General features: G+C 42.1%; 1 protein-coding gene across 1 annotated transcript in view; it reads left to right on the forward strand.

The window, feature by feature from the left end:
• The window catches only part of MBTD1 (mbt domain containing 1), a gene marked incomplete in the record, with an annotated part of 2241711 nt that overhangs the window by 1295891 nt on the left and 931877 nt on the right, over positions 1-13943 (forward strand). Inside the window, 1 exon segment of the mRNA XM_044084938.1 lies at positions 8087-8321. Within this exon segment, the coding sequence (XP_043940873.1) occupies positions 8087-8321 (235 nt within the window).

A 13943-nucleotide genomic window follows, 5' to 3' on the forward strand; every position in this document is an offset into this window, starting at 1 on the left:
ACCGCGAGTGTCTCGGTTTCGGCTGAAACCGAGTCCACGGTTCTTCCTTCGGCCGAAAGCTTGCCACTTACCGAGGCCTCATCCAGCCTGGCTGAATCTGCTACTGAAATCCCACCTGCTCTTGCAGGTTCACAGGATTTATCTGATACTATCCCTTTGGATATTTCTACCCCTGCACGTGGAGCTGCTAGGCCTCCTGCATCCATGTCGATTAAGGCCTTTGCCAGGGCTAAAGCAGCAAAAACTACAAAATCTGTGCCTGCTAAGACCCCTCTCACAGGCCTAGCTCTAGTTCACAAATGCTTAGTCTAGCAGAGGATCTCATTTCTTTGATCCGGGGATCCCAACCACATCCAGACAGGGCCTCTCACCCACCTCCAGAGAAGAGGACTAGAGTAGAGCCCCCTGAGCCAGTTTCTTCAGATGGCTCCTCTGATGAATCAGATAATTCAAACCCTCCAGAGGGCCCCCTTTCTCCTTATGAGGACTCTGATGCAGAAGAGTCCATTCCTTCTGCCTCTCCGCCTGAGGAATTTTCCTTTGGGGAAACCTTGCATGCTATGAGGGAACAATTTCAATGGCAGGGCCAGGATTTTTCAGACTCTAGGAAAAGGCTTAGAACCTTTTTGCATTTGCCACAGCATAGGCCTTTAGCCATTCCTCCAGTCCTTACTGTTGTGGATGATGCTTTTAATGATGCTTGTACTGCTCCTGATTCTCTTCCTCCGGGCCCTGCTAAGCCCGATAGGTACTACAGGGTTCCGGACACACATTATCATTTGTATAAGGCCCCTTTTGCAGATCCCGAAACTATCTCCCAGGGACCCAAGGCTGTAGCAGCTACTTCTACTAAAAACCCCCTCCCCACTGAAAGGGAATCTAGGGCCTTAGAAAGATGGGGTAAAAAAGTTTATACTTCTGCTACTCTTTCAGCTAGGGCCTTGAACTGTCAATTCCACATGATTCAGTATCAGGAATTTATGTTAGACCAATTAACTAAAAAACTGTCCTCGGATGAACCATTAGACAAAAAATCTGTACAGGAAATGGTACATAACATTCAGCAGGTCAGTAATCATTCCTTAAAATGCGGCTATGATGCACTGGAGGCTTCCTTTAGATCAGCCATGACTGGCACAGTGATCAGAAGACATGCATGGTTAAAAGAGCAGTCCTTACCAGACCATGTTAAATCAAAGCTCCTAGATGCTCCCATGGATAAGCTCAATTTGTTTGGCTCCCTCCGGATGCAGGTGCTGAAGAAGGTGGAAGAGAAAGCAAAATCTGTCCAGACAGTCAAGGATTTCTTGCAGGTCCAGCCTCCAAGGTTTAGCAGGAACTGGCCTTCCAAGAATTGGTCCTTTCCAGACACCTCCAGAGCTCCGAGAGGCAGGAATAGGCGCTCAAGAGGCAGGGGTCAATCCAGAGGTGCCCACAGGGGACGTCAGTGGCAGGCTAACAACCAGCGAGGTACAGCCACAGATCCAGCCACCACCACTTCCACAGGACAATCGCAGTGACTTGGCTCTGGCACCGCCTACCAGGGAACAACTAGAGGCACCCTTAGGCGGGAAGCTAGCCTTATTTTCAGTAAACTGGCATTACATCACAGGAGACAAATGGATTTTACAGACAATAGACCAAGGTTACAGGTTTCACTTCCATCCTCTACCAAGGAAGAGAGGAATGCCAAACCTACCTCCAAATCAGAAGACAGAAGCTCTAGAACAAATAACTTACTTACTAAGGATGAGAGCTGTAGAAAGGGTACCATCTATGGAACAAGGGCAAGGATTTTACTCCAGACTCTTCCTGGTACCAAGAATAGAAAACCAATGGAGACCTATTCTCGACCTGTCCGCTTTAAACACATACCTCATTGTTCCAAAATTCAAAATGCTGACCTTGCCCAGCATGGGAAGAAGCTGCTGTAGGGAGTCTTGGCTGGTGACTCTAGATCTCAAGGAGGCATACCTGCACGTCCCCATACGACCAAATTGCAGAAGATACCTCAGATTTCTTGCAGGATCAGAGCATTATCAATTCTCAGCATTGCCCTTTGGCTTATCTACTGCGCCCAGAGTATTCACGAAATGCCTGGCATCAGTAATTGCTCATTGCAGGCTTCAGGGAATTCAAATTTACCCTTACCTGGACGACTGCCTGTTACAAGCGGACAACAAAAACAAATTAACAAAAGATTTGGAAAGGGTCATTCATCTACTACAAGCCCTGGGATACACAGTCAATATAAAAAAGTCAAGGCTGATACCATCCCAAAGGATAACCTTCTTGGGTGCAGATCTGGACACATCAAAACAAATACCATTCCTGACAGTAGAAAAACAGGAGCAACTCCCTTTCTACTTCATGGCATTAACAAAGCAGAACCAGCTAACAGCAAGAAAAGTCCTGCAAGCTCTCGGTTACATGGCATCCTGCATAATATTGATTCCACATGCCAGACTACATATGAGAAAGTTACAGTGGTATCTAAGGAATTTATGGTCTCAGCACAAGCACAGCCTAGAAACCCAAATTCCAATAATTCCATGCCTGAAACAAGAATTCCAATGGTGGGCTCAGGCCTGTCAATCAAACAAGGGACTGCCCTTCCACAGCACTCAACCAAGCCAGACCATCACAACAGACGGCTCAGACCTCGGTTGGGAGGCACACATGCTGGACAAGTGCATACAAGGCTTATGGACTCAAGACCAGCTGCACCTACACATAAATCAAAAGGAAATGCTGGCAGTAAAACTGGCAATTCAGGCATTCAGACCATTTCTTCAACAAGGTCAACTGCTGATAAGGACGGACAACACCACAGTTATGTGGTACATCAACAAACAGGGAGGCACACATTCATACCCTCTATGCCGGATGGCAATGGACCTCTGGAATGTGGCACTGAGCTTCAACATTCAGCTACAAGCAATTTTTGTGCCAGGAAAAGAAAATATACTAGCAGACATCCTAAGCAGAACTACCACGGATGCCCACGAATGGATGCTGCATCCGGACATCTTCAAAACCATTACAGGGAAATGGGGACTACCAGAAATAGACTTATTTGCATCCCCACGCAATCACCAACTGAAAAAATTCTGCACAAGGACGTACCACCCACTTGCTTGGAAAGTGGACTCCCTATCTTTCAGTTGGAAAAACCTGACAGCATATGCATTCCCACCTCTTCCCTTGATGCACAAGGTGCTATTGAAGATCAAAGAAGACTGTCCAAGGATCATCCTGATAGCTCCAGACTGGCCAAGGCAACATTGGTACCCATTACTGAGGAGTATGTCTCGGGAACAAATATGGCCTCTGCCCCTAGTTCCCTTGCTGTTAACACAGAACAACTTCAAAACCCTGCATCCAAACCTGAGAACACTGCAGCTGGCTGCCTGGAACATTGCATAAGACCAAATAACCCAGATTTATCTCAAAGGGTTAAAGACATTATCTTGGAGGCTCGCAGACCCTCAACAAGAAAAAATTATTCAGCAAAATGGAAAAGATATCTCATTTGGAGTACTGCAAAAGGAGAGAATGTGTCACTGGTAAACATAGCTAACATCCTGGAATACTTGGCAGAGCTCTTCCACAACGGCCTGTCCTATTCTTCCATTAAGATTCATGCATCAGCTATTTCAGCAGAATACAACTTGGATCCTCCAGTCTTCTCACATCCTCTGCTCAGGCAGTTTCTGAGAGGGATTAAAATGTAAAGCCACCTAGGAAGCCACCATTGCCAGCATGGGACTTGAACTTTGTGCTAGAAAAGTTGACACTCCCTCCTTTCGAGCCAGCAGCAACAGCAGAATTACAGTACTTATCATGGAAAACTGCTTTCCTGCTTGCAATCACTTCAGCAAGAAGGGTATCTGAGCTACAGGCATTAATGGCAGTACAGCCCTTCCTGATCTTCCATCAAGATAGAGTGTCCATGAGAACTAATCCTACTTTTATGCCAAAGGTGGTCTCCAGGGTATCTTTAAATCAAGCTATCCACCTACCTACATTCTTCCCCAACCCACAGAACAGGGGAGAAAGACTGTTGCATACCTTGGATGTACATAGACTGGACAGGACCAAGAGCAATAGAAAAACTGACCAGCTACTGGTAGCATATGCAACAGGAATGGAAGGAAAAGCAATTTCAAAACAGACAATCTCTAAGTGGATAGGACATTGCATTAGATTTTGTTACTCCTACCATGGGAAGAAAACTCCAGAAAACATCAGGCCTCATTCTACAAGGGCTACAGCCACTACCACAGCTTTTTTACGAGGAGTGGCTACCAAAGACATTTTAGAGGCTGCTACTTGGAGCTCCGTGCATACATTTGCCAAGCATTATAATTTACCTTTATACTCCAGATCCCGAGCAGGTTTTGCCACTGCTGTTTTGCAAGGGATCTTAACTACACCATAATCTTATTTCTCCTCCTCCCCCAGTTTGGCTATGGTATTCCACCCATTTGTAAGGACTGCAGATGCATCCTTGAAGGACATAGTACAGTTTTGTACCTACCATAAATGTAGATGTCCGATAGGCATGCATCTGCAGTCAGGATTACCCACCCTCCTTCCCTCTGTGGTACTCCTAGGGTATTTGCCCATCTTGTAGCTAGCTGGGGGAATCTATTATGGTGTATTTGTTTGTATATATGTACATACATGCTTATTTTTTGTTTGCTCTCTACTATTTGGAACCATTTGCATTTATCCAAATTTAGCCTTCCTAGAGGGCACCTGGCATCTGGGGCAAGAAACACTGAGGAAAATGGCATCGGCTGATGCCTTTATACCCGAAGAACTGCAGCTATGACGTCGGGTGAAGTGCGACACCAGCCGAGGCCAGACCCAGACTTTGGAATCCGGCCGACCAAGGGGCTGCCTGACGACAGGACAACCCATTTGTAAGGACTGCAGATGCATGCCTATCGGACATCTACATTTATGGTAGGTACAAAACTGTACTTTTTATGGTGTGTGTGAACAAGCAAGGCAGAACCAAATCTTATTTGCTTTCCAAACTTGCTCTCCAAGCCTGGGACCTGGCAGCCCAACACAGAGTCTCCCTGCAGGCAGTTTTTGTCCCTTCAGCTCAGAACATTCAGGCAGACACCTACATCAGGTCCATGTCACAATTCCATGAATGGATGCTTCACAGGGATGTGTTTCTAGACATTTTTCATAGGTGGGGGTACGAATAGATCTGTTTGCCTCCCCTCTGAACAGACAACTACAACTATTTTGCACCAGGCTACCCAGTCCTTTAGCAAGGGCAACAGATGCCTTTTCAATCTCATGCAAGGGGATATTTCTGTATGTGTTCTCCCCCTTCCCATTACTTCAAAAGGTCCTGGCGAAGATGCAGCAGGACATACCAAAATCTTGCTGGTGACTCCCTTTTGGCCAAGACAGCACTGGTTTCCCCTCATTCTGCATTTAGCCTGGTGCACTTACACAATTTTTCCACAGAGTGCACCTTCTCACACAGAACAAGGGATCCCCTAGTCCATCCCTATCTGGAATCTCTGAATGTAACCCTGTGGATAATAGAATTTTGATCCCTTCTAGACACCTTTACACTGAGGATGTGCTAACAGTCCTGCAGGAGGCCAGGAAACCTAACGCTAGGAGATCTTATTTGTCTAAATGGAAGAGATTATCCATGTGGAGTCTAGAAAGACAGAGCCATTTCTTAGTGAGGTCCCCTTAGTGCTGTCCTATCTGTGTGAACTCTTGCAAGCAGGGTTGGCATGTTCCTCTGTTAAAGCACACCTTGCTGTTATTTCGGCCTGTCTGCCTCTTGATCCCCCTCTAGCTTCCCATCTCCCTCCAAAGTTATTCCTTAAGGGAGTACTACACCTCAGGCCCCCCAGGAGGCCAGTTCCACCTTCATGTGATCTGAATTATGTTTTAGAGAAACTCTCTGTTGCCCCCTTTGAACCATCATCTCTGAAGCATTGTACCTGGAAAACTGTACACCTCTTGGCCCTGACATCAGCCAGAAGGGTGTCAGAGCTCCAGGCCGTCAGTGCAACTCCTCCCTTCCTCATCTTCCCCAAGGATAGATTGGCCCTGTGGACCAACCCCTCCTTTATGCCCAAGGTGGTCAATGAGCTATCCTTAAATCAGGGTATCCACCTGCTCCCCTTTTCCCTTACCCCCAAAATGACATTGAGAGAGTCTTACATTCCCTTGATGCTCACAGACAACTGAGATTTTTCCTTGACAAGACTAAGGCCATTAGGAAATCAGAGCAACTGTTTGTCTTCTTTCACCCCAGATCTCTGGGAAAGGTGGCAATAAAACAAACCATTTCTGCTTGGATTTCCAAGGCTGTTGCCTTTTGCTACACATTCCATGAGAAACAACTCAATTCAAAAATTAAGGCCCATTCCACTAGAGCCATGGTTTCATTGGGGACCTTCTTCAAAGGACTGGACACTGCATCCATTCTGGAGGCAGCTACATGGACATCTGTCCATACCTTCACCAAACACTGCAGATCCAGAGTGGGGTTTCCTAGGGCAATTCTTCATGGCTTCATGGAGAGCAGTTCCATAACACCACCCCCTTCTTTACTGTGAGCTTTGGCATTCACCCAAGAGTTTGGAATACTGCAACATGATAATAGAAGGACATAGAATAGATGTGTTAAATCTTACCATAACCATAGATGTCCTTCCTTCCATGTTATAGTATTCAGTCCCTCCTTACCCCCTTCTTTCCATCTAAACTGTTCCTTCTTGGTTGACACAGGACTTTTGCAGCTATCCTGGGACTGGGTTCTGACTGGGGTGTTCAGTTCTGAGGAAAGGTATGTGCAGATGTCACTACTATGGGGCCCATGCTCCCTAGGCCAATGTCAGACGTCCCACATACCTAGCAGCGTCTACAAGCTTTTGTATACTGGCCGGATGTTCGGGTAGCAAGCAAAGGGTAACCCAAGAGCTTGGAATACTGCAACATGGAAGAGAAGGACAGCTATGGTTATGGTAAGATTTTACACAACTATTCTTTATTGCATTAAAAAAAAAAGTGTATTTTCCTCGATGACTAAATGTGGGGCTGCTTGTTATCAAGGTTAAGTGTTAATTTCAGGATGCCTTGCTGGTTGATGAGTTGAATTTGGATATTTGTACACTGTAACAGCATTTTTATTTTCACTTCTTAGCAGCTTGATCTTGCAATTGTTTGTGTGACTTCCGTATGCTGAGAGACATTTATTTTCCATGCTCTCATCATTTCTTTAACTTGCTGCAAGTTTACTTGAATGCTTTAGTAAGTGCTCAGTATAACTGAGAGAAGCTGCTGAAAGTGGTTTATGCATACTTCTAAGTTGAGCTTCACTATGTGTTGGTTGCCGTGATTTTGGTAATGGCAGACTGAGGTTTTGTCATGGTAGGCGTTCGATTCCCTAGAACCACTGTTTCAGGAATAAAAATTCAGTTTTTATGGTGTATATAGAAAGTAGTAGTTACTGAGCAAGCCCTACCTCTATGCCATACTGTTTTGTTACACAGTATGTTATCCTGCACTGGCTGTTCATCCCTCTATCACTGAGTTGTCAGTGGTGCTACTTTTTAGCATCATGATTGGTCAGTGGTTGGATGTTATCTTTGATGCTGGAGAGTTAGACAGAGGACACTAAGGACTGCAGCTTTCTAACTGTGTGGCAGAGTTATAGCACACAGTGGTTACAAACATTCTCATTAAGGAGTTTTCGAGGCTCCTTTCTTGATGAACACAGAAGCATGTATGCTTGATATATAACCATTGTCTTTAGCTATAGACTAGAAAAAAAAACAAGGAAAAAATCCTGCAGAGCAGAAAATAAGTGGACTTTGTTTTGCCACAGACCCCTTTTCCTAACTGTCTAAGCACTTCTTTGCAAACAAACATCTTAGGACTTTAACTAGAGCTTTTCTTTGTCCTATGGGTGGTTTCGAATCTGGCTTTGGTCAATCCAGGTATATTCTAGAGTGACATAGCTTTGGGGATTTTTTTTTAATGTGATTGTTGAACTACTACCATTGGTTTCCTTATGTTTTAACTTTTTTTGTAGGTCACAGAAAATATGCAGTACCCTTTCAAACCTAATATGCGGGTAGAAGTTGTTGACAAAACACATCTGTCTCGGACACGGGTAGCTTATGTACATAGTGTGATTGGGGGAAGATTACGGCTAGTATATGAAGATAGTGAAGATGGAACAGATGATTTCTGGTGTCATATGTACAGCCCACTTATTCACCCCGTTGGCTGGTCTCGAAGTATTGGGCATCGGTTCAAGCGTTCAGGTAAGCTGAAGTTATTTTTGCTGTTCGTTTCCTTTTCTTTGTACTGAAGGCAGATGTAATGCCGATCAACATTATAAATTTATCTGCATGCTTGCTTATGTTACAGTACATTTGCTTAAAGGAAGAATGAGGCAGAAAACATGTTGTCTGCCGTTTTAAGTGCATTTAACATTATACCTGTCTCCATCCCTACCCTCCTTTTTTTTCCACTTGCCCCATAACATTTTGAATGCCTCTGTGGACCTCACCATCCATTCTAGCAGTCTTTTGTGGCTCTATATCTCGTTTTGTGAACAAGTACTTTCAGAGATCCGGTGAGGAATTCTCTCCTACAAGCTACTACATGTGCTCCCTCCTTTTCCCTATCTCTTTCTTGTTCCGAATAACCCTACACATCTCCAAGATGTGATCTCATATCCCTTGGCTGTTGTGGTCTCAAGTGGAGAAGAGCAGAAGCTTTCCTATCTTATTTTAATATTCTTAAGACCCTACATCCTATGGGTTTTTTCTTGCAGATTTCAACCCTGGATTCCTTCCAGCAGATTGATCATGATCATCAGCAGAACAGTATTGCAGTAGCCTATGCCATATGGAATGTGTCCTGCCAAACACTGGATTTCTGGCCAGCTTCCAAAGCTTTAGGACACCTTCCATATTCCTGTATATCCATTAGAGCTCAAGTGCAAGCTGGTATAAAAGGCTTACAGGTACAAAAATCAGAAGATGCTTGTTGTTGAAGCTACCAGCAAGTCTTGATCTCAGCTGTAACTTCTTAAGTTGTTCTGTCGGCTAGTTACATCAAGTGGGTAGATAAGTAGTCCTTTGGGGACTTACTTCCTATTTTTGTGAGAAAATTGTATAATTGTATATTTTATTAATCTCCAAGAGACAAGGTGTTTATGTAGTTACCAGATTCCTGTAAAGCTCAGTTCATGTCCTGTCTGTTTAAATAGGGGAGAGCATGTCATTTAGTCAAGTTCAATGTGTATGTCCTTTACTCCTAAAATTCTTAGGAGCAGACATAGTCCCCTTTTTCTTACATTTAGGAAATCACAGACTGAAGGCTTTGACGCTTACAGTCATGGAGCAGGGTTCCAGTTTCTCAGACCATTACCCCTTTAGTATCCAAGAAGAGCAAAGTTTGTAGATGGACTTTGGTTTCCATTCTAGCTTCCTGTCTGCTCATCTTTCAGGGGGTGGCATCACAGTGGCTATATCTACAGTCTACAGATCTCAAATTGAAGGCAGTGACCCATAGAGTCATTGATCAGGGTTCCAATTCTTCAGACGTTCTTTCTGTAGTCCTCAAGAAGAGAAAAGGTTCTAGAGAGACTTTGGTTTCCATATTCTTGCTTCCTCTCTGCCTTCAGCATCTGGCTTCACTATGGACATATCTGAGCCCTTTGACTGCCCTCTGATATTGCTCCTTGTGAAGCTTTTAAGTGTTGAGAGGCAAGCATGTCCTCTAAGACTAGTTGTACATTCTGTTTGGGCACTGGAGAACCACTCTGTAGATGACCTACTCATAAAGAACTGGACTGAAAATCCTATTCCTGGAAGTGTTCTTTTTCTGTAGAGACTACCAGTAAGTGGACATAAAACTTACATATGTCTTCTCCTTCGGCCTCTACAGTTGTCATGAATGCATAATAGTATCTTTTGGGATGTCAACTACCTCAGAAAACTACCTTGTTGAAAACACACCTCTAAGACTAGGCCCAGTAGTCAGGGATTTGGAGAAGTATGTAGACAGTAACCTGGCTTTTGACCAGGGTAATAAGGAAAACATTATATGTTGCTCAACTTCTAAACAAGGGTATGGCATCAAGTTCCAAGGAAATGTCATCCCACTGTACTCAGCCTTCGTCAGACCCATTGAGTGAAGTGCCCCCTGTAATGTTTACCTCACCAGGCAGGCATATGCAACAACTGGTATCTCCACAGGGGTTTCTCAGAAAGAGAATACACATCTTTAATAAAATATCTTATGTGGATTGCCTCAAAGCCCTATCTCTGTACTCTTTCTTCTACAGAATGTTGTGAGGTAAACAAAAATTTATGCAAGATGTGGCATAGGCTCAAATGGATATGACATGAAACAACTGTATAGAAGACCAACCTGCTGAACAGTTTATGCATGTAACATAAAAGCTGGAACTAGACATTTAACAAAAAAGTAGTTATACGTAAAAGCTGGTGGTAATAAGTGTATAAGAAAATTATGGTTTCTGTAATGTCTTTTAAGCTGAATGGTATTACAGGTAAATATAAAAAAAGAGTAGTGAACTATATTAAAAAATGTAGAGTGTAAATAGCTGTGCTACAGGAGACACGCATGGAAAGAACTGAACATATGAATTTGATAAAGAAAGGTTTTCAGGATGGTTATTTAGCGGAATATCTGGGGCAAAAGAAAAGGGGAGTACTTATATTAATTGCAAGAGGAGCTCCAGTAGTGATAGAAGAGGGAAAAAAAGATAAAAATGGAAGATGTATAGTATTAAGGGGCTACTGGCAAGGGAGGAGGATTACACTGGCATGCATTTATATTTCATTTAAAACTGCAGTAATGGAGCTTAAGAAAATTCTGGGAGAAATAATCAGCTTTGAGCAAGGAATATTACTTATAGGTGGAGAATGGAATTTGGTTTGTGCAGTGAAGATGTGTCTGGGGGGCTTTGAAGGGAAAATATAAAATAGGCGGGTAGATTTTTGAAGTCTCTTATGAAATTGTTTGACATGGAAGATGTGAATTCATTGCTAGGAGTTCAGAGTGAATTTATATACTATTCTGCAAGATACAAAAACTGGGCTTGGCTAGTTAGAATTTATATCTCACAGGAACATGTGCATTTAATTGAAGGTCTTGAAACACACCCAGTAACTATTACAGATCATGTGCCAATAATAACTAAAATAAAAATGCAAGGTAATGAAATAAAAATGAGACACTGGTGCTTTCCCCACCTATTGCCTGAAAAGAAAGGAATTTAAGGAATCTGTTTTGGAATTAATTCAGGGGCTACTAGAGAAGATAGAAATTTCTTCTGAAACTGTAGCTAGGGGTGGGATAAAATTAAAGTGGAGTTTAAAACTAAGGTGGAAAGGGAGCTATGGCTAAGAAATAGCAAGAATTGTTTAGGGGCACTGGCAGATATTAAAATATTGCAAAATAGGAGGAAATCTCTCAGAACAAGAAAAGGAGCAACTGCAGAATGCTAAACAGAAAATAAGGGATTACCTTGATAAGATGCATGAGATTAGAAAGATTGCTGTTAACCAACTGTTTTTTTTATAATTCTAGAGCACAAACAATTTTAGCACAACTGCTCAGGCAACAGCAAGTGGAAAGGACTGTCACCAAGCTTAGAGATCCTGTAACAAGGAAAATAACAAGATATCCTGTAGAAGTATTAGAAATATTTGAAAATTTCATGAAAGTTTGTATAAAGCAGAGAAATATGGAAATCAAGAAAAGGTACAAATGGAAATGTTTATGGAAGAATTAAATATGCCAGGGTTAGAGGTAGATGAGGCTGAATTACTAACAGGATAGGAAGAGATAGAAAGAGATGAGATAAAAATGGCTATGTATAACCAATCTACAGGAAAGTCCACAGGAAGAGATGGTATTCCTGTGGAAGTTTGGAAGGCAGGAGGCAAAAAAACTGATAAAGATCTGGAAGGTTTTGTTTAACAGTATTTTAAGAGGAGGAGAAGTACCAGAATCCCGGAAGAAAGCAGGTGGTAACTGTAATTCCTAAAGAGGGTAAAGATCCATTGGCTCCAGCTTCATACAGGTCCATTTCAATACTAAACCATGATTATAAAGTGTTTGTCTGTAATGGCTAAAAGAATGTCAAAGGTGATACCAAAATCGATAGATATGAATTGGTGTAGTTTTGTGGAGGGGAGGCAAACATTGACAAAATGAACATAACATTGATGATCCAGAGGGAAGCAGAATGTAAGAAAATACGACTTATTGGTGGGTATTGATGCAGAGAAAGCATTTGGCAGAGTAGACTGGAACTTAATGAGCAGGGTAATGGAAGCATTTGCTTAACCTGATAAAATTATAAGGTTGATTAGGAGTATATATATGAGGAATTAGAGGTGAAAATTGAAGTGGGTGGGGTCCTGTCTGATAACTTCTGCTCGAGTAGAGGAACCAGGCAGGGTTGTCTGCTTTTGCCTTTGTTGTTTGCATTATATTTAGAACCATTGGCAAAGAAAATTAAATTATATAATTGGTATGGTAGTCAGGAAAAGCTGGCTCTATTTGCAGATGATGATATTTTATACATGACAAAACCAGAAAGGGACATTACAGTGTTGTGAAACGTTTGAAGACAGTTTCATATCTTCTCGGGATACAAAATTAATGAAGTTAAAACAAAGGTAATAGCAGTAAATTATGTACCCACACACAAATTGGTCCAACAATATCCTTATTTATGGGGGCATTATAAAATGAAGTATTTAAGAATATGGATTATGAAGCATTTAGGAATATGGATTAGAAATGACTCTGTTGTGCAGCTAAGGATATGTGGGAAGAGACTAAACAGAAGATAGTACAAAAATTGAGAAACTGGATACTAAGATACAAGCAATTAAAATATTTTAGGTCAGACATATTTTTATCAGCCAGTGGAGAAGCTGTGGATAACAATTAAAAAAATAATTGAGAAATTTTATCTGGGAATGGAAGACAGCAAGGGTCAAGTGGGATAAGCTGAATCTTCCACTAGAACAAGGTGGACTAATACCAATTTGAGGGGTGTTTTAGAGCAACATTTAAGGCTGCTCTGTGTAGAACAAGCAGAAAACTGTAATTTAAAGTGGAAAGGAATGATGGTGATACAGGAGGAAGCTCAAGAAATAGAGAGAGTGGGATTTTGGATGTAGATTGTTTAGGAGAATAACAAAAATCATACAAAGTATTATATTCATAAAATAGTAGGTATTATTCTAAGAACTAAAGCAGCACGAGAATGGAGAAACGAGATTCTGACGATAGGGATGACTGTGGTTAGGGATACAGATAATAGACAAGAGGGGGCTGGAATTTATTGGAGAAAACTGGCAAAGGAATCAAGGTATTGGCAGCAAATAACTAGAAAGGGTAAGGTGGTAGAATGGGAAGGGGCCAAATATTTATTTGGACTGCAAGTTAGAGATTGCCTTCCCTATGAAGGATTGATATCAGAGTATAGGCAAAGCAGAAGAAATAGGGGGGTCTTAAATGAAAGTCCAGCACTGGTAGAATTTCTAACAGAATCTAGAACAGAAGCTGCCATTAAAAAAAGAATAATTAGTAGGGGATGTAAAATATTGCTTGATAATTATAAGAATCAATCAAAAGAGCTTAGAAAGAGATTGGATGAGCACTTCACAAAGAGACAATGGGAGATATATGTGTATCTCCCAAATGTGCAACAAAGTCTAGAAGATTTAGGATATTTGCCTGGAAGTGTTTTCACAGGGATGTTTATACTCCAAGTAGACTCCAAAAGTTTTTCATCAGGTGGATAGCAAATGTTGGAGGTATGACTAGCAAGAAAAATGTGGCTGGAAACCTATTTTTTTGAAGTGTAATGAGCTGGCCAATTTTAGGGA

Source organism: Protopterus annectens, chromosome 10.part0 (genome assembly GCF_019279795.1).
Source record: "Protopterus annectens isolate FY-2018-M chromosome 10.part0, PAN1.0, whole genome shotgun sequence".
NCBI lineage: Eukaryota > Metazoa > Chordata > Ceratodontiformes > Protopteridae > Protopterus > Protopterus annectens.